The 27,989-nt window shown below is 36.6% G+C and overlaps 2 protein-coding genes across 4 annotated transcripts in view; one reads left to right on the top strand and one right to left on the bottom strand.

Moving 5' to 3' along the window:
* LOC127854541 (tubulin monoglutamylase TTLL4-like) overlaps nt 1-27,989 on the top strand; it is a 724,238-nt gene that overhangs the window by 600,256 nt on the left and 95,993 nt on the right. The window contains exons 5-11 of the mRNA XM_052389605.1: nt 19,434-19,561; nt 21,149-21,370; nt 21,662-21,849; nt 22,055-22,249; nt 23,246-23,328; nt 23,693-23,821; nt 24,476-24,598. Coding sequence (XP_052245565.1) covers nt 19,434-19,561; nt 21,149-21,370; nt 21,662-21,849; nt 22,055-22,249; nt 23,246-23,328; nt 23,693-23,821; nt 24,476-24,598 — 1,068 coding nt within the window. The remainder of the gene's footprint in view (nt 1-19,433; nt 19,562-21,148; nt 21,371-21,661; nt 21,850-22,054; nt 22,250-23,245; nt 23,329-23,692; nt 23,822-24,475; nt 24,599-27,989) is intronic.
* The window catches only part of LOC127855724 (uncharacterized), a 663,610-nt gene that overhangs the window by 581,423 nt on the left and 54,198 nt on the right, over nt 1-27,989 (bottom strand). The window lies entirely within an intron of this gene.

Below are 27,989 nucleotides of genomic sequence, written 5' to 3'. Positions count from 1 at the left end.
TTATGGCCCTTTTTTGTCTTTGTAACTGAATATTTTGTTAAATTTTGTGTTTAGATCCACTTGACTTCTAAAGTATCAAAGCTATTGCTTTCAAACTTCAAATATTTTCTTCCTATCATGAGGGTACTGTACCTGGCAAGTTCAATTTGACCTTGACCTTGGAATGACCTTGACTCAAGGTCAAATTAATAAATTTTGCTTAAATTGCCATAACTTCTTTATTTATGATCAGATTTGATTCATACTTTGACAAAACAACACTTACCTGACATACCACAATGGACTCCACCCAAACCATCCCCCACGCTCCACCCCAGATTCCCCCCCCAAAAAAAAAATGTATATATTATTATTTTTTTATTTTTTTTTGTTATTTTTGAAAGATCATCTATTAAATGACCACAAACCAACATTATACCCCCCTCTCCATGATGGCTTACGTTATACTGTCAAGCACTCGAATAGTCGAGAGCGCTGTCCTAGTGACAGCTCTTGTTTATACGCTTCCATTTACGGCCATTAACCATTTCTTCCACTGAATCGTAAGCGGTTTGTGTCAATAATGCTAATTCAGTCGTAGACTGAGCCTTTGCAGGGTCGGGCAATTCTGCTTTAGTAGGAGAACGTGTCTGAACTGTTCCCGTTTTCAACCATTTTGAAAGAGACATTGTTAGATTGAGATATGCTTGTTAATACAATATGTTGTTTTCTTGATAAGTGTTTGGGTAATAATACATAATACATCAAGCATGGAATTTAAACTGTACATCAACGATTGTTCTCTTTTACGTGACATCGTCAAATTAACAGTTTGCAGATTTGTCACATATGTCAATTAGTGCCAATTAAAGTTAAAAGAGCTTAACTGTTTTCACACGTGTATTCTGGGGACCTTATTACTCAATTGTTACTACTAGGGGACCGATTGTGCTGAGAATTACTATAATTGTCAAAACAACATAGATGGCAATTAGCGAGCGGGGACCCACAAGTGCGCTGCTGTATCCTTCTTATTGACAATTATCGGAAACACTTTCAGGCTTCAGTGCACATTAACCTCAAGTCTTGCTGTCAATACAGATGAGCAGATTATGCTTCGTTATTACTCTGGTTGTTTTAATAAAAGTTTAATTATTATGACGGTCAGTCTTCCCCAAAAATTTGAAATCCTCGAAATTACGTATCAACGAATTAGTTGTTTTTTTATTTGAAATCCACGATATTACGTGTCAACGAAATAGTTGTTTTTTATTAAACCACGAAATTTCATACCGACGAATTTCTATACGTTTACAGTACATAGTCTGAGCTTTCTGACATGATTATTATAGACGAATTATTTAAAATATTTTTCTTTACCAATGAAAAAGTCATATACAGTAATGAAAAAGGCAAGAAAATACTTGAGCAAAGGAAGGACTTTAATATTAAGGAGTTTTCATTTACTTATAGTGAAATTAATATGTCAGTTATTTGCAAACATAATTGCCTGAAACTGGCAAAGGTAAAATACAAATGACTTTTGTGTTAATATGTATATATAAAGCTTAATGCTATTGTATTATTTCATATTATATTTTCAAATGTTACCTGAATATATCCATCAAAATTGTTACCTGTAGCCTTGTCTGATGTATCTTCATACAACTTAGTCAACAGGGCTCCTTTCATTGAATACTTGTAAAGTGCAGTGCCAGAAGTGAGATACAGGTCTTGCATAATATGAGCAATACCAATACATGCATGTTGAAACTGTAACATCCTGCCCTTAACCAGCTGCCCACCATTCACAGAGACAAACTGGACCTCATGTGTCCTAGTGTCATCCACAGTAACAGCTACTGCACTTGGTGTGATTTTACATATGTCCTGTGGAAAACCATTTAAATCATAATGACCCACCACCTGGTATTGATGACTGAGTAGCTTAACTCTTTTATGAATAGTATCTGCAACAAGGATCTGATCCTCAGAGAGAACACAAATGGCTTTGATACAGCAGTTCTTATCTGAATCACTCTTTAGGCGCACATTATACTCTGACTTCCCTTGTACAGTGAGTGCCTGGTCTGGATCAACTAACACTAATGTTTCCTTGGTACTGAGTACAGTCTTCCCCAGACCTGACAATTTAGACAAGTACTGTTGAAAATCCCTGTCTGCCTGGAATGTCAGTGAACTTTCAACCTGAAACGAGCTCTGCTTCAGATATGTTTCAGACTGCTTAATCTTTTCCATACATTTCTTACTTGCAATAAATGTGAGTTCTGCTTTGCCCTTATCAACAATGTCGTGTATTGCGTCATTGAGCTGCTTGAGTTCATTTTTTAGTTTGCTGCAATTGTATGCATCAGTCTTGACAGATGCTTTCAGACTGGCCAACTTATCATCTAGCTCTTTCATGGTGTTTTTTTCAATGTTGTCTAGAATACTATTTATTTTTTTGCGTGTGTCATGTATTTCATGTAATTGTTTGTCGTATGAAACCTGCAAAGACTGCATGTTGGTATCCCAATAATTCTGAAGTATCTTGATTTCTTCAAGAATGCTTTGGATTTTTCTTGATAGTTGCTGCAAGTTTGGTGGAGATCCTTTAACTGACTTGGATATCAGTGTTACTTTAGCACATTGTCTAAATGGAAATTAATATTTAAATATTTGTATGTGGTTTAAATTGCCATTATGCAATAATATGTACAGTACACTCCACGCGTTTTCCCCAATTTCCCTCCATACTCCGCGGGGATTGACTCGGAGGGAGATTAAGAAAAAGACGCGGCGATTGAATGATTTAGGACGCGGCGGTTAACGATCGGCAAAACTGATAAGCCGACGCAGCGGCCCTCGGCGTTGGCAACGCGGGGGAAACTCCGCGTTTAACGAGATAACGATCAATTTAATTTTGTTTGACTTCCTGATTTTCAAATAAAATTACATTTATTACAAGTACATACATGTACATGTAGTATAATATTTACAATTAAAAAAACAAACCAAGTTAGATCGATCCCGACGTGGTTGTAGAAGTAGTTGTTGTTGTATAGAAAACTCGTTGATTTACGACACACAAAACGTCGTCTTTTAACTAATACTTACCAATTAATATACAGTATTTTTTGGCCCGATTTTATAGCCGAAATTCGGCTATGTTCCCAATCCCAAAAAGTATACTTTTTTCCCAAAATGTGGCAAAAAAATCCCAATTTCCAAAAAAATATTTTTTTTTTTTTTTTTTGTGAAAGAAGTCTAATGTGTATTTTATCTCAATTTTAATTCAATTACATCTAACAAAGTATTATATAATTTTGTTCTTTTAATTTGAATGATTATAAAGGGTTATATCAAATTTAGTATTTCTCTAATCAGTGGACTTTTCGTGTGGAAAAAAGGCTAATGAATTTATTTTCCCAATTTCATAAAAATGCCGATAAAATTCCCAATTCCAAAGCCATGGGCTATCTTCCCAAAAAGTTGAAAAAAAAATCTGATATAAACACAGTTTGCAACATTGTTTTTATTTTGATAATTTAATCCAAAGTTTTCATGTTAGCAGGTGATTTTCTATACTGAACATGTTAACAAATGACCAAGGACCTTAAACATCTCGCAAATCTGTGTGAATTGACAGTTTGACGTAATCAAAGAAAAGTCGCTTCCTGTTTAAAGGCATAACTTACTTAAGTAAACATGTTCAACGAATGCATAAGGAATGGTTTTAATTGTCGGAACAAAGTCAATTCTCTGCTCGCTAATGCATTTATTTTCTCTTTGTAGGTAGGTTATTTCCATTGATTGCTAAAAGAAGGTGGTAACTATTGAGTTGATAGTTGCATTTAATATTCACAGTTGTATTCTTGTTGCGTCGACATTCAAAACAATGTTTACCAGTAATTATGGACCAAATCGGCAGAGTGACATTCACACATGTAAATCCCTTTTGTCAAAACACCGCAGACAGCAGTCTACACAATAGGTCAGTAGACAAGCTTAGCGTGTTTTCATAACGTCAAACACTTAAAATCCAGTTCCGCCCAGATGTCTTCTTTAATCAGTTTACAGTTCAATTACTGTTAAAATAATTACTCTACTAAAATACCGTAACGATAAAGATTTGGCGTGTTCCATTTGAAATTATTTTGGAGGAAATATCTCCTTATTCGTGATATAATTTTGTTAAAAAATACCAAAGAAACTTTTAACCGATATCAACAAAACTCAATGTTCTCTGCGCTACAAAGTTTGTATCAAAAAATCAATACACGCACGCTTTGCAGGAGTATACCTTGACCTTGTACATTGCAGCATAAATTTCGCGCGCTTTTGTCGGGAAATATACATGATGACTGTATATTGGAAACATTTGTAAACGTCGTGTTAACATTAAAAATTGTAGTGTGTTTCGGATTTCTAATTATTATTCTCATTTGGAAATTTTACGGAACATTTTTTTCTTGTGTTATATGTGTTATGTTTTAAATATAAATTTGTCAAATGTCTTATATTCATTCATATTGTAGACGTACCTGTGAATTAAAAAACATAATTTTTATACGTATTAATTTTCTATACAATTATCTTTTTTATACATGTACTACAGTATTTAAACAATTTATTATAACAATGTTTTTATATTTTGGCATGCCCAGTAGCACACTTAACGCGGCGTTGCGGGGCGGTCACTGAAGAACGGATATTGTCTGCATTTACCGACTAGGCTAAAGTAATACACGCTGCGGGAATTAGCAAACGCGGCGTAACGCCGAGCGTTTTATCGAGTTCACCTCGCTCTCTCAAAGCCGCGTGAACACTCGCTAGCAGAAAAAACCCGCGGAGGGAGCGCGTTTTTTTGGGAAAACGCGTGGAGTGTACTGTATGAACTTTCGTAAATCGTGTTTTTGTTGTAGTTTTCTAATGCTATTTTCAAGTAATAAGATATGGAATGTCTTCATTTTAATACTGATTTCTATTTTTAACAGACACATTATTAATACTAGTCATCAAATAAAATTTCATTTCACAAAAAAGAACTTGAAATAAATTTATCTGAATAAGGCTGTATTGAATAGTCTCTTACGACAAAAAATTTTTTAAAAGCAAATATGTGTCTGACCTGTGATTGAGGAAAGCACAATTAGTGCAGCACAGCTGACTGTGGTCCTCACAAAACATTTCTAGATGTTTGTCGTCATGAAGGTCACACTTCTGAAGAAAATCCTCCACTTCCTTGGACACTGGCCACTTACTTATGTCTCCCCTTCCGTATGTCACATGTGTCCCAAACAACTGACTATGCAGATTTATACATTTTGCACAATAACATTTCTGACAGTTTTCACAGTAAAAATCAGCCCACTGATCAGTTTTGTGCTCTGAACAGGGGAAACAACAAAAGTCAAGAAATGAATCAGAGCCACTAGCCACAGTTGACATAGAATATGTAGCCATCTTGATCACCTTATTATAAATATTCAATAGAAATATTTATGCCTTAAATTACACATCTTCAACTGGTGTCGTCAATCAACTAATATTTTACTTTGTACCTACAATTTACAGATAAAGATTTGAGCTATCAGTACTTGACTTCTTGTGACTGTATGCATTATCAAATCATATGAGGTGTACATGTATGTTATCATATACTGTAAAACCATTAAATTTCGTGTGGTACGAATTTTCGTGGATTTCGTTGGTCCGCTGAACCACAAATTCAAGTGCCAGATTATTTATACATTTTTAATCCGAATTCGGTCATTTCGGAATGTCAATTCCGATACTTTCTTTTGTTGTCGGTTATCTGAGATATTTGTTGTTTTTTTTGTAATAGTTACTTCACTTCAGTAGGTCGCATTACACTATATCTTGACTTATTAAATATTTCCGAATCGAAAATGTTTTTTCACCCATTTGACATAAATTATATTTGTTTGAAATTTACTTACATGTATATGATTACTTAATATGATAAGAACTATGATGTTAATGAATACATAGTATGAATGACAGTGTTTTCATATAAAATATCAATTTGTTTGCCATCCAGTGCATTAATAAAAATCTAAAGTCTTGTGAGTTTTTCTTTTTTTATTCATCATCGTTGATGTACGTTTTATTCATCATGGTTAATAAATATAACATCAACGATTGTTCTCATTTACGTGACGTCGTCAAATTAACAGTTTTTGTTTGCAGATTTATCACATTTGTCAATTAGTGCCAATTAAAGTGAAAAGAGACATAACGGTTTTCACACATGATTTTTTGGGGACCTTATTACTCAATTGTTACTACTAGGGGACCGATTGCGCTGAGAATTGCAAATATTGTCAAAACAACATTGATGGCAATTAGCGAGCAGGGACCCACAAGTGCACCGCTTTATCGCTCATATTGACAATTATTGGCCACACTTTCATGCTTCAGTGCACATGAACCTCAAGTCTTGCTGTCAACACAGATCAGCAGATTATGCTTTGTTATTACTCTGGTTGTTTTAATAAAAGTTTAATTGCGGTCAGTCTTCCCCGAAAATTTGAAACCCACAAAATTACGTCTCAACAAATTAGTTGTTTATCATTTGAAATCCTCGAAATTACGTTTCAACGAATAAGTTGTTTTTTATTAAACCACGAAATTTCATACCGACGAATTTCTATATGTTTACATGTAGTATTATGAAAGTCTGTTAGGGTTAGGGTTTAGCAACAGTCCACTTAAAAAGGTTGCCATCTTGAATATTTATGCCCCTCTTCGAAGAAGAGGGGGTATATTGCTTTGCTTATGTCGGTCTGTCGGTCGGTCTGTCGGTCGGTCTGTCCGTCCACCAGGTGGTTGTCAGACGATAACTCAAGAACGCTTGTGCCTAGGATCATGAAACTTCATAGGTACATTGATCATGACTAGCAGATGACCCCTATTGATTTTGAGGTCACTAGGTCAAAGGTCAAGGTCACGGTGACTCGAAATAGTAAAATGGTTTTTTGAATGATTAATTTTAGAATGCATACGCTGCCAACAGGGCACACTCTGAACAATATTACTGAAGCAACTGGTCTGTAATCCTAAATCTTTAATTATCAGTCCAATGAAACATCATCCTTTTAGTAAAATACAGTGGATCAGTAAAAATATTAGCAGAATGTAAGATTTTTTGTATATTTTGTATATTAAATATTGTGTTAATGTTTAATTTTGTTGATTAATATAAATATAAGCAGGACAGGGGAGGTAATACACTACAGGGGAAACAAATGCAATAAGTTTAAATTTATTGTTACAGATATGCCTCCCTTGTAATATATTTAAATTTTACCAAACATAAGGCTAACTGCATTTTTTGTAATGCATACTACTACTACTACTACTACTACTACTACTACTACTGCTACTACTGCTGCTGCTGCTGCTGCTGCTGCTACTACTACTACTACTACTACTACTACTACTACTACTACTACTACTACAGTCATTGAAATTTAGATGTAAATCTACAAGCAAGTGGGGCTAGTAATATGGGAATTTGAACTAGCCCGAGTCAGATTTTACTAGCCCAAACATTTTTGTTAAAAATGCAGATAAACATAACATAAAACATCCAAAGAAGCATTCATTTATTCAATCTTTAGAACACAATACAACTCTCTTATTAATTTCATCCTCATCCAAGTCAGCTTCCTCTTCATCTGAGCCAGCCTCTTTCGGATCCTGAAATAAGAAGAAATTAATTTCACACACGGATTTCAATTTAATCACAATTATAAATATATACATTAAGTTTAGGTAAAAAATTAGCAGAAATGTATCCCATATATCCATGTGAAAGAGAGAGCAAACCTGAACCACCAGAAAATATATAAGCAATTTAGTGCCAGGTTATTCTACAAAAAGCCAGTTGACAAATGCGTCAATCACACCTTCCTCAGATTCGCATTCCTCAACGACGTACTTCAATGACAACTGTTCGGCCATTACTCTCTGTGTCCCGAACGAAACGCAAAAGATTTATTTTACATAATAATAATCCGGGAACCACAAAACCATGCGCTTTATGCGCAGTAATCCAATTATCGGCTGATTTCCCAGCACATGCGCGCAGTGTGTTAAAACATAAGCAGCTGTTGATTTAAGCGGCTCAAAACTTTGTTTACAAATATTGAAAATGAAATTCGAACTCGTTTTGTTTAATGAATTGTACAAGCACGTCGGGCTTGTAATATTGGATTTCCTACAAGCCCGAATTAAAAAAAACTAGTTTTTTGCTGTCGGACTAGTGCGAATTTCTTTTGCTACCACCACCACCACCTACTACTACTCTATTACTACTACTACTACTACTACTACTACTACTTCTACTACTACTACTACTACTACTTCTACTACTACTACTACTACTACTACTACTACTACTATTTCTTCCACCACCACCACCACCACCACCACCACCACCACCACCACCACCACCACCACCACCACCACCACCACCACCACCACAGTGACAAAAAACGTATTCAGTGACAAAAAAAGTATTCACACAATGGCTGCTACTACAACTTATAGCCCATATAGGGGGGCATGCATGTTTTACAAACAGCCCTTGTTCTTTAATTGGTATCTGGGACAATTTCTGTAATATACATAATTATAGTGACACACAATCTTAAATCACACTGTGTAAGTTGGGTTAAAATGTGAAATGTAAAGCCATGTCCGGACTTATTGACACAATTATTTAGTTTACCGATACTTAAAACATGCGTCGTCAGTAAAAATGTTAAGAAAGAAATACTATCTTGTCCTAAAATAACCCAAAAGCAAATTCATTTATGTAAAAAAGTAGAGAACATATTTTGATTACTTTATTTTATGAAAGTATTGCAAAATTTCAGTTCTAATAGGTCTTGCTCTGTGCAGATGTAAAGAACTATGCTATATATTTGGTCAGTATGAAGAGCTTGTGCTGGTCTGGCCTGGTGATAAATTAACACGTGTAATTTGTCTCCCAAAAGACTCAATGCATTCTTACATACTGTAAATGAGAGTAGTTTTGATAATTTTTTTTATTTTTACAGAATCATTCATTTATTAATGACACTGTTTGTCTAATTCAGTATTATTAAGTATGATGTTTCTTAATTCTTTACATACAATAAAACATATACTTGTTTAAATGCTTGTTTTTATTCTTAAACATAATTTCAAACACATCAATAGCGTTCATTCCCTTGATACATTTACCTATGTACGTTCAGAGTTTGATGAAATTTTCATTTACTCAACTCAAAAACCAATTTACTTGTACAATAAAAAAATTAGTTAAAAAAATACTTATGCAAAGAAAAGGCATTCAGGTTTTTTTCAGCACTGTCTGCGCCTCCGGAAAACAAAGGCATTCCCAATGCAAACGGACCTGATCCCAAACCAAAATTTTAACAAAAATTCCCAATTTAAAAATAAAATAAACAAAAACAAAGAAAAAAAGAAGTGTTTATGACTTATGACTATTAGTTTATTAATGTTCCAACTCGTCCAGCTGATGTGTATCATACCAACAAGCACTGCTGTGGTTGAGCGAGGATTCAGCACCATGAACCATGAACCTGCTGTGCTCCCCATTTCACAGCACATTCACACAAATCAAACTGACTCATCTGATGCTTACCGTCATTAAATGTCAAAATAACAAAAAATAAATATTTGTTACACATCTGACGTATTTAAGCATGATAAATTCACAATGTTTTCCCAAAATGAGCCGTTTACTCGAAGCAAAAATTCCCAAAATGGACAATTTTGTCGATACAAAATTCCCAATTTGGTCAGACTCCTTTTCCCAAAATAGGCAGAAAAAACCCTGGCATTATTGACGGTAGTTTTATTTAATTATAATGTATAGAGCAACTTATAAAGTTTGCTAAAAATATATTTTGACGACTCCAATACCATTGTATAAAAAAATGTACATTATGGTATATACATATGTATCAAGCAATTATTTGAAACTACACCTGGCCATGACACAGGTAATACTATGATCCATACATTGTACATCATCTTAAATAGTCATAAGCAATATTCAAACTTCATTTTTTAGTGCTCAATTGTATTTTATCAACTGATATATCTTCATTCAACAAGTCTCCAATGATTGATTACTTTTTAAATGCATTGCCAGCTGGGAGTTACATGACATTGTACTGGGGCCGTTTTCCAGTAGCTTCTAGGTTAAAAAATAACAAAGTTGAAATATTGCGCAATATTTTTTCTTATATCCGCCATTTTTTCTTTAAACATAAGATTTCACTTAAGTTAAATTCTGGTAGCTTCATAAACTTAATAAATTTCTTTACTCTGTGTATTTTTTCTCCTATATTTAATATTAAGTTAACTTCCTTTAACTCTTAAAGCAATTTTTTAAAGAGAATTAATAAGCGTCTCATGTTTTGTTTTTTTACATTTCAAATTTAACTTAAGAAATTTATTTAAGAAATTTCTTAACTTAAGTGCAAACTTAAGAAGCTACTGGAATACGGCCCCAGGTCTGTCTCAGATAATGAGCAGTACCAAATAATGAATGTTAAAATAGTAACTTTGTGCCCTTGAACTCACTGACAGCGACAGCTGCTGCGTTTGGTGTTATTTAACACATGTCATGTGTTATGAATACAGTGCTAATAAATGCAGCGTTGTAATGCAAAATGTGTCTAAAACATATTTCTGTTTGTATTTTATGCAGGAATTCAAAATTCATTAGTAAATACCCCATGACTGAAAAAAAAGTATCGGGAGCTCTTTAAAAGAAGTCATGCCAGTTTTACAAAAAGAGGCATATCTGTGTGATGTAAAGGGGCCAGTTTTACAAAAAGAGGCATATCTGTGTGATGTAAAGGGGCCAGTTTTACAAAAAGAGGCATATCTGTGTGATGTAAAGGGGCCAGTTTTACAAAAAGAGGCATATCTGTGTGATGTAAAGGGGCCAGTTTTACAAAAAGAGGCATATCTGTGTGATGTAAAGGGGCCAGTTTTACAAAAAGAGGCATATCTGTGTGATGTAAAGGGGCCAGTTTTACAAAAAGAGGCATATCTGTGTGATGTAAAGGGGCCAGTTTTACAAAAAGAGGCATATCTGTGTGATTTAAAGGGGCCAGTTTTACAAACAGAGGCATATCTGTGTGATGTAAAGGGGCCAGTTTTACAAAAAGAGGCATATCTGTGTGATGTAGAGGGGCCAGTTTTACAAAAAGAGGTATATCTGTGTGATGTAAAGGGGCCAGTTTTACAAAAAGAGGCATATCTGTGTAATGTAAAGGGGCCAGTTTTACAAAAAGAGGCATATCTGTGTGATGTAAAGGGGCCAGTTTTACAAAAAGAGGCATATCTGTGTGATGTAAAGGGGCCAGTTTTACAAAAAGAGGCATATCTGTGTGATGTAAAGGGGCCAGTTTTTCAAAAAGAGGCATATCTGTGTGATGTAAAGGGGCCAGTTTTACAAAAAGAGGCATATCTGTGTGATGTAAAGGGGCCAGTTTTACAAAAGGATGCATATCTGTGTGATGTAAAGGGGCCAGTTTTACAAAAAGAGGCATATCTGTGTGATGTAAAGGGGCCAGTTTTACAAAAGGATGCATATCTGTGTGATGTAAAGGGGCCAGTTTTACAAAAAGAGGCATATCTGTGTGATGTAAAGGGCCAGTTTTACAAAAAGAGGCATATCTGTGTGATGTAAAGGGGCCAGTTTTACAAAAAGAGGCATATCTGTGTGATGTAAAGGGGCCAGTTTTACAAAAAGGGGCATATCTGTGTGATGTAAAGGGGCCAGTTTTACAAAAAGAGGCATATCTGTGTGATGTTAAGGGGCCAGTTTTACAAAAAGAGGCATATCTGTGTGATGTAAAGGGGCCAGTTTTACAAAAAGAGGCATATCTGTGTGATGTAAAGGGGCCAGTTTTACAAAAAGAGGCATATCTGTGTGATGTAAAGGGGCCAGTTTTACAAAAAGATGCATATCTGTGTGATGTAAAGGGGCCAGTTTTACAAAAAGATGCATATCTGTGTGATGTAAAGGGGCCAGTTTTACAAAAAGAGGCATATCTGTGCAGGGCTAGCGCTGGCCCAAAATATCTTTGAGCCACCCAGATCTAGGGGGGTCCGGGGGCATGCCCCCCCCCACCCCTGAAAATATTTTGGATCCTAGATTATCTGTGGTGCGTTTTGGGCCTATTGCCAACCAGTTTTCGTTTGTTTAAAATAACAATATATACAAGCACATGTCACATATCATAATATACATCACATCACAATTTTCATAGTTATAGAGATATTTTCATACAGCACATTTTAACAACATGATGAATGGCATGTAAAATGCAAGCATACCAGGGCCCTCAATCTGTCAAATCCACGGCCGAAATACGGCCGCAATCCCCCCCCCACCACTGAAAAGTATACTTTTTTCCCCTTTTTGGGGGAAAAATTCCCCCTAAAAAAAATATATAAAAAATATTTTTTTTTGTTATAGATTGATGTGTCTCATGATTATTATATCTCAATTCTAGTTTAATTTAATCTTGTCAAACATACTAAATTATGAAAAAAGCAATGAACAAGTGCAAACATGTACAAATGTTATAATTAGAGAGTAAGTAAAAAAATCCCCCCAAAAGGGAAACGCCGCGAAAATTCCCCCTGCTATGGGTAGCGACCCGCTTCCCCTAAAATGGATTGAGGGCCCTGCATACATTTCATTCACAAAATACATTGCAAACAAATCCTGCTATGCACAGAGAACAAATTCATGACATGTATCATTATTATTTCATTATTATTCTGCGCTGTTTTTTTACAAGCCCACAGTTTGTAGATCACTTTAAAGTCAACATCTTTGCAGTCTTTTCCTTCAATTGAGATTTTCATGAGATTTTCCAAATTTTATAGACGATATGAATTACTGTTCCTATGTGTTACAAATTCGTAACTTTAATGAAACTTTAATTGTAATTAAACCGCGCGTGTTTTTCACGTTTTCCCTTGATTAAAATACGCCCCTGTTAGTTAGCATAGTGTGTGAGTAAAACGATCAAATTAATTAATAATCACCTTTTCATCGGCAGAAAGTTGTAACATCAACGACATAGAACTAATTATTTAATTATCACTCTTTTATTTAGATCGATAGTCAGCTTGGAAATAATTAATTTATGGTCAGGCTTATTTTCATTTTTAATCTTATCATACGACATTTGTGACCGGCCGCTATTTTGTTTGCAGACGACAATATTAACTGTGTATTCAAAGCTCCACCCATTTTTACGTTTCATTCAACAACGTCATTTCATGTGTAAGCGAACTCAGTTTTGATTGGCCAGCTACCATGTGCACTTCAATAACAATAAGGTCAAGCGATGTCTCGATACAGGTGCAGACCCGTTTTCGTTCACTGTTCAAATTGCGAATACTTTCATTGAAACAAAGAGAAAAATATAGAAAACATGTTTCGGGTTAAAATGGCGGCGGTTTTCAATGACATTTAACGATATTTTAGCATTTTCGCAAATCGGATTTTTCTTGAGCCAAATTCTCAATATTTTCGCAAATGGCTCAAGTGGCGAACGACAGCGCGAGCCCTGCTGTGTGATGTAAAGGGGCCAGTTTTACAAAAAGAGGCATATCTGTGTGATGTAAAGGGGCCAGTTTTACAAAAAGAGGCATATCTGTGTGATGTAAAGGGGCCAGTTTTACAAAAAGAGGCATATCTGTGTGATGTAAAGGGGCCAGTTTTACAAAAAGAGGCATATCTGTGTGATGTAAAAGGGCCAGTTTTACAAAAAGAGGCATATCTGTGTGATGTAAAGGGGCCAGTTTTACAAAAAGAGGCATATCTGTCTGATGTAAAGGGGCCAGTTTTACAAAAAGAGGCATATCTGTGTGATGTAAAGGGGCCAGTTTTACAAAAAGAGGCATATCTGTGTGATGTAAAGGGGCCAGTTTTACAAAAAGAGGCATATCTGTCTGATGTAAAGGGGCCAGTTTTACAAAAAGAGGCATATCTGTGTGATGTAAAGGGGCCAGTTTTACAAAAAGAGGCATATCTGTGTGATGTAACGGGGCCAGTTTTACAAAAAGAGGCATAACTGTGTGATGTAAAGGGGCCAGTTTTACAAAAAGAGGCATATCTGTGTGATGTAAAGGGGCCAGTTTTACAAAAAGAGGCATATCTGTGTGATGTAAAGGGCGGATACTTGTTTTACAACACTCTTTTCTGTCATTAGATTTTTCTAAACCTAGAGTGAGCATACCTGTGGCAGTAATTTTTTTCATTTTTTGTTAAGCACCCTTGAAGCACCTGGAAAAATACGGAATTCTCTATTCAGATCCAAAAAGCTCCAGAAAGGAAGCAATGTTGCGTCAAATTCGTTTCAAAATTGCATTATCTGCAAGGGAACAAATAAAATGAGCACTGAAACTGAACATTACAACAAAAAGACAAAAAGATAAATTTGTTAAATTAAGTATTAAGCGATTGAAAAGAAAGATAATTCCCAATCTGAAGCAGGGATGTTAATTTTCCGGAAATCCTGATTTGAGCCGTCCAGAGTGGATTTAAAGTTTGGGACAATTCACACCCCTGCTGAAGACTTAACATCATAAATTTTTCAAATTTCAGGGTTTTTCATGCTAATTTTTCCCACTTGTACCGGTACTTTTCCAGATTGGGCAAAAATGTGCAGTTGTTTACGAAGAACTCTGGAATTTTTTAAGGCCCACCTGTTTAACTAAATTTCTCTTGTATTCTTTCAGACCCAGAAGCCCATGCTAAAATACAGCAACAACTCCATCAAGCCCGTCCAGCTGTTCAACCATGCTGACCTAGTTTCCGTGCGCAACAATGCCGAGGCCGCCCGCAACGCCTACAGCAGTCTGAGCAATGCCTCAGCCAACAGCACCATGCCAACGCCGTTCCGTTCTACCATGAAACCGCCACCTAGTCCCCAGCAACTTCTTAAAGCAGCCACTGGTACTGATTGATAAATTTCACCACCTTTTTAACCAGGTTTTCCGAAGGAAAAAACTGGTTATTAGATTGGCGAATGCGGGCGGGCTGGCTGGCTGGCGGGCGGGCGGAACAAGCTTGTCCGGGCCATAACTATGTCGTTCATTGTCTGATTTTAAAATCATTTGGCACATTTGTTCACCACCATTGGACGGTGTGTCGCGCGAAATAATTACGTCGATATCTCCAAGGTCAAGGTCACACTTTGAGTTCAAAGGTCAAAAATGGCCATAAATGAGCTTGTCCGGGCCATAACTATGTCATTCATTGTGAGATTTTAATATCATTTGGCACATTTGTTCACCATCATGGGACGGTGTGTCTCACGAAAGAATCACATCAATATCTCCAATGTCAAGGTCGCCATGACTAAAAATAGATTTATTTTGAAACAAACTTACAAAGGGGGTTAATTTTGTTTGTTCATTTCAAAAGTTCAGTTTGAGTTGTCTCCCTTTATCAATTTTTTTTCACAATGAAAACCTGGTTTTGTGACAATTTTGTCCCTTGTTATCACATGCGATACCCTGTTTCCCATGTAATACAACCATTACATATTTTTTTTTATTACACATGTGTAATACAACATTTTTAAGCGTTTTCATTGGCTTAGTTTTTGTTTATTGACCAATCTCATTGTGTTATTTTGCTGCAATTCGTCAAATGACGTCACGAAATGTAAATAACATTCGGGATTTATCATTATGTTTGTGTAAATATTTATTTAATTTGCTCATTTAAAAGCATGTGATAAAAAAGATCTGACACTCGTCATATCATACCATATTTGATTAAACTCATCCAGGAAATTCGTTAGTAAGCTTGCCAAAGGCTTGCTTACTAACAAAATTCCTGAACTCGTTAAATAAAATATGGTATGATATGACAACTCGTGCCAGATCCTATATGTATTTTATGGGCAGCCTATATGGAACGACAAAACTGATTTTTTTTAGGAGAAACTGAGATATGTGTATGGTTAGTCAATCATGATGGGTTAACTTAAATTATGTTTGGTTAAGTTAACATTATGTTGTGTTCATTTGACATTCTGTTGGGTTAAAATGACATGATGTTGGGTTAAGTAAGCATTTTGTTGGGTTAAGGTAACATAATGATACTGGTTAAATGAATTTATGACGGGTCAAGTTTGCTTTTTATTTACAACAAAAATAATTGTTTGAAAACCTTCAATGGATAATATATGGCAGTCATTTGGGAAAGATAAATGTAATTTTTGACATTTGGAATGGGGCTGAATAAAGGCCCCAAATTAGCCCCAAAACTCCACTGGGATTGAACCCATGACCCCTCAGTATCAAGGCGTTTGCCATATCAATTACAGCACTGGGAGGTCAAGATAGATAGACCCTCTCAATCCATGGAGGAAATCTTTTTGTAGCACCTGCTTAAATCATCCACTGGTATAAATAATTTTCAGCGCTTTCCTATTATAATGGCATATTTAGCCACTGCTATTATTCTCACATTAAAATAATATGCCACCTTGTTATTTCAGGGGCTTTTTTAACAGATGTTAGACAGGTCCTTGTAATCCAAGCATCATAGGGCTTGCATGCCTAGTCATAAGCATTTGCGCAAATCTGCTGGTGGTCATAATAGATTCAGTCGATCTGTCAGTGGCTTTGTTGTTTGACAAATTTGTACGGCCATTTTCATTGTTATGCACACCCCTGCAATCTTGCAGCTTGACTGAATTAAATTTAGCTGTCTTTACTTTTACTTCATAACTTGATTGGCTTTGTTTTTTTATTTGATTGTTTTTGTTGATAACAATTATTCTTGAACCACATAAACAACCAGAAAACTTGAAGTCAAATTTTATTTCTTTCATAAATGATAAAATGGTAAAAATGATTGTTAACAATGCGGGGAATCACATGGTCAGATTTGAGAAAAAATTGCTGCAGATGCCTCGATTAGATGGAGAAATTGAGTCTTCAAACAGGTACATCTACCTTATTACTTACTTGTTTTTAATCGGATAACGCCTGTCGGATGCGGTTTCAGCGAGTATCAACCGTTTTCCGCTGGTTGGTCTGAGTGTGGGGATAACTCATGGAATATTTGGCGATTTCCTGACGATTTCTCCATCGAATCAAGGCATCAGCGGCCTTTTTTTCTCAAATCTGACCACGTGATTCCCGGCATTGGTTAAAGCCTTTCCAAATATAACAAAAATGTTTGTATGGTTGCGTAGTGGATATGGTGTCGGCCTAGTGAGCGAGAGGTCACGGGTTTGATACTCACTGTGGGAGCGTTCTTTAGATCTCTCCCATAGACATCAAGTATTGGTTCTACGCAGAAAACAGACTGGAGAGCGTTTCAGTACGCTATAGGTCTTCCATGCAATCCAGCTTAAATAAAATGGTTTAAACTATTATTAAAACCTTTTGAAATGTAACCAGTATCTGATGTTATTCCAGGTACTAACGTTTCGTCCACCTCAAGTGGAAATGCTGCCCCAAAATCTGCCACAACGAAGGGTCACAGCAACCCTTACGCCCGCCCGCTGAGTGCCAAAGACATCGCGAGTGACCTTCAATCACAGCAGCAGAAGATCAAGAAGACCAACAGCGTATCTCAGATGCAATCGGGTCCCAACGCCATGTTTAATATCGGACCAGACGGAACGCCAGTATTTGGTTATCCAATGAACGCGTTCATGCGTCCCCAGAGTGCCTTGCGAAAGGAGACTCCTGCACAGACCTCCGGTGCAAAATCTACAACAACGAAAAAAAACAGCGAGGAAACGACAGCATCGAAAACTGGAGCGACGACATCTACCGCCACTGCGAGTCCTAGAAAAGAAATTCCGCCGACAAAGCTAGAACGGGAAACTGACCTTAGTCTGAATGGTCAGTCAAATAATAAAGAAAATAGTGGACCGAAGAATCAGTTCGGACCGGCGTCAAAAGCAATACCTGCTTCGAGTAGTTCACAGTTGTTAAATCAGAGTGTTAATGGCCCCTCTTCTAGTCCTGAAAAGGTATCTGCAGCCTCGCAGACTCAAAATAGCACCCTTGCAAAGAATGTGGACTCAAGCTTGAGCTCGATTCCCTTAACTCAAGAAGTGGGCTCGGAAAATAGTTCAAAGGCTGTTGCATACGCTAAACCAGTCTCTTCGCTGCCGCGTCCGGGTTCTGTCGTGAAATCTGGTACGCCAGATTCGCAGATGCCAGTTCCGAACCTGAATTACACTCCCACTTAACCGTACCACGAAGTGGCGAATCCAAAACCTGTAATTTCAGCCACAACCAAAACTCAACAGACTAGCGAGACTATAATAACCGTGAAAGCAGAGCCGCCAAAAGGCGTAACTTATATGGCTCCCTCTGTAATAAATAAGCCAAATAAGGCAAACAAGGCTGCCTTAAGCCAGAGCAGCAGCTCAAATAGTTCCAAACTGTCCAGTGACAGTTCTTCATCGGGAACAATGTACTATAGCAAGAAGTCGAAAGCGGATATTATGATTCACGAACAACGCCCGCCAGCCATTGGTGCACCTTCCAAACTCCTTCGAGGAGCTGAAAAGGGGTCGGCCACAAATTGTACGTCTGGGTCAGAATTGGATGAAGCAGGAGATGATGAGTCCGAAATTCCGTCAGGGTAAGAAGTGACCGAGTCCTTGCTGTGTCCTTACATTAAAACTTGATGGTCAGTTTTATGTAATTAATGGACTTGATGGTCAGTTTTACATTCTTTATGCTCTTGATGGTCTGTTTTACATACTTTATAGACGTGATGGTCAGTTTTACATCCTTTCGTATGGACTTGATGGTCAGTTTTGCATACTTCATGCATTTGATGGTCAGTTGTATAGACTTCATGGACTTGATGGTTGTTTAACATACTTTATGGACTTGATGGTGGCTTTTATTTACTTTGTGGACTTGGTGGTCCGTTTTACGTAATTTATGGACTTGATAGTCAGTTTTATTTACTTTATTTACTTTGTGGTCTATTTTATGTAATTTTTGGACTTGATGGGCAGTTCCACTTACTAAATGGACATGATGGTCCTGGAAAAATGATTTTAATACAAAGACTATAGATAGAAAATTACAAAAATGCATTTACAGTAGAACAAAAATAATCTGTTATGTGCTAAACAATCACCACCATGATGACCATTCCAAGTGTAACCCTTTACCATTTAGACCTGTCTAACTAGTTTCAAGAGATTAAGGCTTCATTTCCAAACCTTAGATACTGATGAGCAGCAAACAGCATAAAACCTCAACAGACTGCGAGTTACTCGCAGGCTTTTCTGGTTTAATGCTGTTTGCACGCAGCCATTTTCACTTTGCTTCTAAGTGGGAAAGGGTTAACCTGTCTTATTCCGATCAATGGCTATATTGTACAGGGAGAGGATGCCAGGTGATGGGGAGGCCAGCCTACTTGGGGATGAAAATGAGGACGAGGACTTCCCAGAAGATTGTGAAGATGACATCGTGGACAATCTAGATGATGACTTCGTTGGAGGATCCGACGGTATGAGTATTATTATTCAAGCTCTTTTTACATAAATCTGATTAGTAGTATTATTTAAGGATCAAGAGATCAAAGTTGAAGGTCACTTGAACATGCAATATTAAACATATTTCAACAATTGCACACATTGATTAATTGTCTGTAAGTCAGGGGCATACATGTTTCACAAACTCAAGCTTCTTTTAATGAATCTAATTGTACCTATTAATCCTCTGTATGACAGCAGGCTGAATCTAATTGTAATTGTTTATGTTGGATTAGAAAGCAGGCTGAGTTTTTATCATAAAACTTCTTCAGTATATTTTTGTTTTGGACAATATTCTGACTCCACTTTGAGTGTATTTTTTATGCCCCCTTTCGAAGAAAAGGGGGCATATAGTGATCGGACTGTCCGTCTGTCTGTCCGTCCGTCTTTCCGTCACACTTTGCGTTTAGGTTTCGAAAAATGCTCATAACTTCCATGTCCCTTGAGATATAACCTTCATATTTAATATGCATGTGTATATTGACAAGACCTTTCCATACGCACACAATTTTTCACTCCTGTGACCTTTACCTTGAAGTTAGGGTCCGCGTTTAGGTTTCGAAATCTGCGTTTAGGTTTCGAAAAATGCTCATAACTTCTATGTCCCTTGAGATAAAGCCTTCATATTTGGTATGCATGTGTATATGGACAAGGCCTTTCCATACGCACAAAAGTTTTGACCCCTGTGACCTTGACCTTGAACTTGGGGTCCGCGTTTAGGTTTCAAAATCTGCATTTAGGTTTCGATAAATGCTCGTAAATTCTATGTCCCTTGAGATATAACCTTCATATTTGTTATGCATGTTTATATGGACAAGGCCTTTCCATACGCACACAAATTTGGACCACTGTGACCTTGACCTTGAACTTAGGGTCCTCGTTTAGGTTTCGAAAAATGCTAAAACTTCTATCAAAGCGTTTATAGGGGGCATATGTCATCCTATGGTGACAGCTCTTGTTTCACTTTAAAGATCAATATTCTCACTTTGTTTTGCAGAAAAAAATGTTGAAGCTTTGGTAAAGATATCTCAAAACATTAGCAAAGCTTAATGGCAGCATGTGTTAACTCTTTACCACCCAGATGCACACTTTTACGCAATTCTTATCCCATAAAAATAAATTTAACACCTTTAATACAGTACCTGGTTCAAGTTTTTAAAGTTTTGATTGCCAAACCTAAAATACTGATGAGCAGCAAACAGCATAGGACCTGAACAGACAGCGCACTACTCGCAGTCTGTTCTGGTTTTATGCTAGTTGCATATAGCCATTTTCACTTTCTATGTGAGCATGACAGCTGGGGTAACACTTTCCCACTAAGAGGCAAAGTGAAAATTGCTATGTGACAACAGCATAAAACCAGAACATGCTGCAAGTAACTCGCAGTCTGTTCAGGTTTTATGCTGTTTACTGCTCATCAGTATCTATGGGTTAGAAATGAAGCCCTTAAAACTTGAATCTAGTAAGAAAGGTCTTTAATGAAATTTAACTTTCTTAGGGACTACAAACACATCAAAATACGTATCTAAGTGTTAAAGGGTTAACAAACACCTGATTTCCAGGCGAGTCCGATGGGTATTCCTTCACTAGCAGTAGCATGTCACGCCCCTCAACCTCGACACAACGCCTAAAGTCACGACCCGTGAGCGCTGTAGAAAGTGAGGTCATCAGCGTCAGTCGATCTCAGACCGCCTCGCCCGATAGGAGCATCAAGCCTCCACTGACCAAGAGTTTGTTTCCAAACATTCCGCCAGTCGTGACTTTCGTTGCTGAGGGCGACAAAGGTATTGCTAGATTATTAAATGATTTATGTAGAATATGTTATGTGGCTTAACCTGTAGGTCTCTAAAACTTAAATATATCCATGACTTTTGCAGACTGGTTTTCTTATTTGCATTCCTATTGAATGAATTTAGCACAAGCCTAAAATCTCTGTACTGGTAAATTTTAAACCAGTCTTGCTTAGATTCTCATTTTCATATAAGTTTGCTTGAAACATATTTGTGGTCTTGAGTAATAATATATGAATTTGAACTTTTTCATGCGAACCGTTTATTTTGATGACTTGATTTCAGTTGAGCAACTACCATGGGAAGTGAGAAAATACCTTAAATGGCGTATAACCTCCATAACTCCGAATGTTGTGAAACACTGCCTGGCGCGATCAGGATTTCGGATCACGAAACGCAACCATGACTGGCTGGGCTGCTGGGGAAAGCACATGAAATCTCAGGGATTCAAGGCTTTAAGAGAGTATCAGAAGGTTGGTGTTTTTTTTACTATTCTCGGAATGGGGCCGTGGGGCTTTGGATTGTCAAAAATCGCTTCACTTTAACTCAAATTGTGTAGTCCATCCCTCCACCTGTCACAAACAAAATTATGTGGGGAGGAATATAAATTCAACAAATTTGCTTGTTAATCTAGTATGTGCTTTTAAACGTTTTACCGTATTGCCTCTTTTTTTTTAGCTGAACCATTACCCAGGGTCATTCCAAATCGGCCGCAAAGATAGACTGTGGCGTAACCTCTCAAAGATGCAGGTCCACTTCGGGAAAAAGGAGTTTGGGTTTTTCCCGCAGACCTACTGCCTTCCATATGACTCAAAGCTCCTGAAACGAGCCTTTGAAGACGGAAGTACAAAGCAGAAATGGATAGTTAAACCAGTACGTTCCTATGGATTTGGCCACTCAAAATATTTTGCAAACATTGCATACTTATGATAAAACTTAAGTAATTTTTCTTCTGAAGTACAAAGCAAAAATGGATAGTCAAGCCAGTATGTTCCTATAGATTAGGCCACTACCAATGTTTTGCAAATTGTCACATACTTCTGATAAAACTTCTGTAATTTGTGTTCTGGGGTCGTACTCCAGAAGCATCTTAAGTCAAATTTTATTCTTATCCTTAAATTGGGAAATTTTCTTAAGTGTTTCATATTGAAATATATTTGCATCAAGATATACATTTAAATAACATCATTATGCCAATGTTATTTTAGGAATGCCAAAAAAAATGAGTTTTCTTTTTAAGTAAAGAAATACAAGACATTGTAATTTTTAACTTAAGTGAAATTATTTAAGAAATAACTTAAGATGTTTCTGGAATACCACCCCTGAAGTACAAAGAAGAAAAGGATAGTCAAAACAGTAAGACATACACAGAATTCTCTGCTTCTATGATTCTAATAGGATCATCCATTCCCATAAATATGGCCTCCACCCTTTCCTATAGGTTTATCCATTCTTATAGATTTGACCATCCTCATTCCCTTTAGGTTCAACCTTTTCTATAGTTTCAGCCACCCAGAATATTTTGCAAATGTTCGCATGTTTATACTCTCCAATCACAAACAGTGAGTTTTACATACCAACATGTTCGTTAGGCTTTGTAGATTGCGAAATGAAAAATTGTTAGGTTCAAAAGTGCTTGGTAGCTTAGAAATCTGAGAAGGCTCCAAAATTAAGACAAAAAAAAATATATATATAATGCAAAATTACTTGTAATCAGTGGCTGTTTTCTATTTGTACCTGTTTAAACTGTCATAAATGTAAGTTTTAGCATTGAAATTGTGATGGAATGTAAGATTTTATAAATTAAGAGTTATTACATATTTTTTCATGAACAGTTTGCAATGTGACAAAATTTGTTCTTTTTTATAGCCAGCTTCTGCTCGAGGTATCGGAATCAAGGTTATCAGCAAACTAACCCAAGTACCAAAGAAACGGCCTGTCATAGTTCAAAGGTATGAGTCTGGTTATGAGAAAACAGGGCTTAATGCATGTGCGTATAGTGTCATCCCAGATTAGCCTGTCCACTGTGGTGCAGTCAGCGCAGGCTTATGAGGAACAACAGTGTTGACTTTTATTAAAATTTGTGATAAAGTCAGTCTCTTCTTAACGAAAATCCAGTTAAGGGGAAAATTGCAGACTGCACAGGCTAATCTGGGATGACACTTTACTAAAATGCATTAAGCCCAGTTTTCCTAGGACAAGTATTGCTTTCCTATTGTGTGCAGATTGTAGTCTAAGGAGTGTTACGGTTAATGTTTTTAAAAATTGATTTTTAAAAATTATTTATCAATTTATAATTATTTTGTATGATTTCAGGTATCTTGCCCGTCCCTACCTTATCAACGATAGCAAGTTTGACATGAGGGTCTATGTGTATGTCAGCTCGTTCGATCCGCTACGGCTCTACGTGTTTGAAGACGGACTTGCAAGATTTGCCTCGATGAAGTATGCTTAAATAATTAAAAAGAATATAAACTTTCGTACATAAAGTTGACAGAAACTGATTCCCCAACTATAGTTACAACAAACTGAACAGCCAACTTAAGTATTAAGTGTATGTGCATAAAGTGTTGTCCCAGATAAGGTTGTGCAGTCTGCACAGGCTAATTAGGTACCACACTTTCCACTTTTATGGATTTTTTGTTAAAAAGAAGTCTCTTCTTAGGGAATATCAAGCAGAGGTGTCAAAGTTCAGGATTATTTCTGAATTCAGGATTTGGGCCCTCAAAAACTGCTTTTAATATTGATATAAATTAGAGGATTTTTGTTCTGGTATTCTAAGATTTTTGTCACAAAATGTCATTTTAAACACAAATTATTTTAATTTGACGTATTGTTAACACAGTTAACATTATTAAATTAATTATTAACCCTCTTTTGGCACTGGCCCCCACATATAAGGCTTATTTTCAGGATTTTAGATTTTGGGCATTTGACACCCCTGTTAGGGAATATCAAGTTTAGGAGGAAAGTGTAGTCCCTGATAAGCCTGTGCACACTGCATAGGCTAATCTTGGATGTCACTTGAGGCACATGCATTAAGCCCCGTTTTCCTAGAAAATGGCCAACAAAATCAAGTTGAACATTTTTTCCTTCCAGGTATTCCAGTTCCATGAAACATCTCGCAAACAAGTTCATGCACCTGACAAACTACTCGGTGAACAAAAGAAATGCTGACTACCAGGCCAATGCAGACGATACTGTGTGTCAAGGGCACAAGTGGTAAGTGTCAAGGGCACAAGTGGTAAGTGTCAAGGTCACAAGTGATAAGTGTCAAGATCACAATTGTAAGTTTCAAGGTCACAAGTGGTAGTTTTTAAGTCACAAATGATTTGTGTCAAGGTCTCAATATGTAAGTTTCAAGGTCAATGTTACAAGTGGTAAGTGTCAAGGTTGCAAACGGTAAGTTTCAACGTCTCAAGTGATAAGTGTCAAGGTCACGAGTGATAGGTGTCAAGATCACAAGTTGTAAGTGTCAAGGTCACAAGTGGTAAGTGTCAAGGTCACAAATGGTAATTTTCAAGGTCACGAGTGATAAGTTGCAAGATAACAATTGGTAAATTTTAAGGTCACAAGTGGTAAGTGTCAAGGTCACGAGTGGTAAGTGTCAAAGTCACAAATGGGTAGTTTCAAGGTCACAAGTGATAAGTGTCAAGGTCACAAGTGATAACTGTCAAGATCACAAGTTGTAAGTGTCAAGGTCACAAATGGTAATGTTCAAGGTCACAAGTGATAAGTTTCAAGATCACAAATGCTAAGTGTCAAGGTCATAACTGGCTAGTGTCAAGGTCACTATTGGTAACTGTCATGGAGCAATTTGTAATAGTCAAGGTCACAAGTGGTATGTGTCAAGGTCACAAGTGGTAAGTGTCAAAGTCACAAATGGGTAGTTTCAAGGTCACAAGTGATAAGTGTCAAGGTCACAAGTGATTACTGTCAAGATCACAAGTTGTAAGTGTCAAGGTCACAAATGGTAATGTTCAAGGTCACAAGTGATAAGTTTCAAGATCACAAATGCTAAGTGTCAAGGTCATAACTGGTAAGTGTCAAGGTCACTATTGGTAACTGTCATGGAGCAAATAGTCAAGGTCACAAGTGGTATGTGTCAACGTCACAAATTTTAAGAGTCAAGGTCACAAGTGGCAAGTGGTTGTGATTGTAGAGGAATGAAAATCAATCACACTCTGTGGTAAAACACTTAAAAATCCGGGTAGCCTCTTGAACGTGGAATCTCCTGTATCATGCATTATCACCTCTATTTTAACTAACCGTTCTTCATGGGATGATGGCTATTAGGTAGAGAATCCAACTTGCAGTCAATGCTATTTAATGGCAGCAATTAAATTGAAATAGAGTCTGAATTGTGGCCAATATCATTGACATAATTTTTGCGATAACTTCTTAACCCTTTGCATGCTGGGAAATTTGTCGTCTGCTAAAATGTTGTCTGCTGAATTTCTAAAATTAGCATTTACTTCGGGGTTTTTTCCAAATAATACTATCAGAATAGCAAACAGTTTGGATCCTGATGAGACGCCACGTTCTGTGGCATATCATCTGGATCCAAACTGTTTGCAAAAGCCTTTAAAATTCGGTTCCAGCACTGAAAGAGTTAAGAGTGGCAAAATTAAGTGGTGAAAATCTTTTTTGATCAAGCAGGAACCCTGCTTATGCTAATGATTTGTTTTAATGCATAAGAACACATAATGTTTTATAAGCCAAAACCAATGATTAAGTGTTGACAATTGTATTTGAGCCAGCAAGAACCTTGCTAAAGCCGTACGTTAACATTTATTTATACAAAAAATCTAAACCTGACAATAATACTTATAAATAATACTTCCATTAAAATTCCATTTCAATTGGAATTCAAGTTTTTGCAGCATTATCTAGTTGCTCTCCTAGATAAACAAAGATAATATGCAATAAGAAATTAATTTGTGTTTAAAAATACAATGAGCTGAAATGTATACATTAAAGATGGTATACAATTTGTATAAATGTACAAAAGTTATTTAATTAGTTTTAACTTCATCCCATTCCTCTCCAACATCTCTTCAGTGTATTTCAGCATGTTTATGGATTTATTAGAGTTATACCAGACTAAGCAGACTTTCCTGAAACCATCTTTCCGACTTACAAGACCAACATATTTTATGTGGGTTCGAAAGTTATTCACTTAGAAATAATTCAGTAATTTCATATCACTCCAGCAAGTTTTGTAATGTTGTTGGACTAAAGACTGACACTCTTTTGGGAGCTTTCAGGAAATGTGTTATACCTATGAAATTTCATATGAGCCATGCTCTGTGAAAATGGGATTAAATGCATGTGTGTAAAGTGTCTTCCCAGATTAGCATGTGTAGTCCCCACTGGCTGATCAGGGACGACTCTTCCCACCTTAACTGGATTTTGGCTAAGAAGAAACAAAAAATACGATAAAAGTAGAAAGTGTTGTCCCTGAGTAGCCGGTGCAGACTGCACAGGCTAATCTGGGATGACACATTACACACATGCATTAAACCCCCTTTTCACACATCATGGCTAACATGAACTTATGTAGGACTTTTCATGAAGGTTGCTGGTGGTCTCCTGCTCATTCTTATACCTATTAAGTTTTATATGAACTTATATGGGACTTATTATAAAGGTTGCAGGTGGTCTCCTGCTGATGGAAGGTGAAAAGGAAGCCTTGGAAGGGAAAGAGGTCAAGTACTTTGATCTGTACCCAGAAAGGTCATACAAGGAGGGATCTGCAGCCCAGACCCACTTCCGTCTGGCAGAGTCTCAGTTTTATAGGCTGCTAAATACCGGAATGACGTGAGTGCCGTACTGAACTTAAACACTGTCAACAAATCTACACTTGTTCTTGCATTACTATTAAATCGGTTAAAAGGCCTGCGTTTTTTTGTAAGTAATGTGAAAAAACCATAACAAACTAAAATGCTGATTTTAGACTCCAGTGGCTCCTAGTTTTCCTAGTTGTTTTATTAAGTGCTCCTAGTTTGTTTATATAATTTAATTCCTCCTAGAATTCCTAGTTTTCATTTTAAAGCACTTTGTGGCCAAATTTTATTGTTATCGATGTGTTTATAAGTTTTATGTGCGGATATTTGGTGGACTATGTTGCTTGCAGTTATGTTACTTATGCATAGTCTATTATTTTCCCATGACAATTTGGGGTAAGTGTGGCACAAACCAATTTTACAAAGAATTATTTTCCATATTCTGTATTCATGGTTCTCCACCATTATCTTTTTTACTAACTCGTAAATAAAATACCCAGTCTTTGGGATCGCTGGTCTCATAGTATAGCAGTGCAAGAAGAGGTGTTTATTTGTTGACAGTTTCAACATTTAAAAAATGATAAGCAATAGTAGCCAAATAGTCTAATAGTTTTGGAAGTGACCCAGCCAGCTACTGTCAAACTGGGTAGTTTAACAGAGTTGTCTCCAATAAATTAATGAAAAGGTTGGATATATATATGTTCCTTATTGGAAAGATTAAATTATCAAAAGTTTTCACAATAAATTAAAGTAACATTCCTACTCAAAATCAACGAACATTTCGTACAATATTTCGTAAAATAAAGCTAAACAATTAAAAATCATTG

This window comes from Dreissena polymorpha, chromosome 13, assembly GCF_020536995.1.
Source record: "Dreissena polymorpha isolate Duluth1 chromosome 13, UMN_Dpol_1.0, whole genome shotgun sequence".
Lineage (NCBI taxonomy): Eukaryota > Metazoa > Mollusca > Bivalvia > Myida > Dreissenidae > Dreissena > Dreissena polymorpha.
The sequence above is the reverse complement of the archived record's forward strand: the minus strand, read 5'-3'. Positions and strand labels throughout refer to the sequence as shown.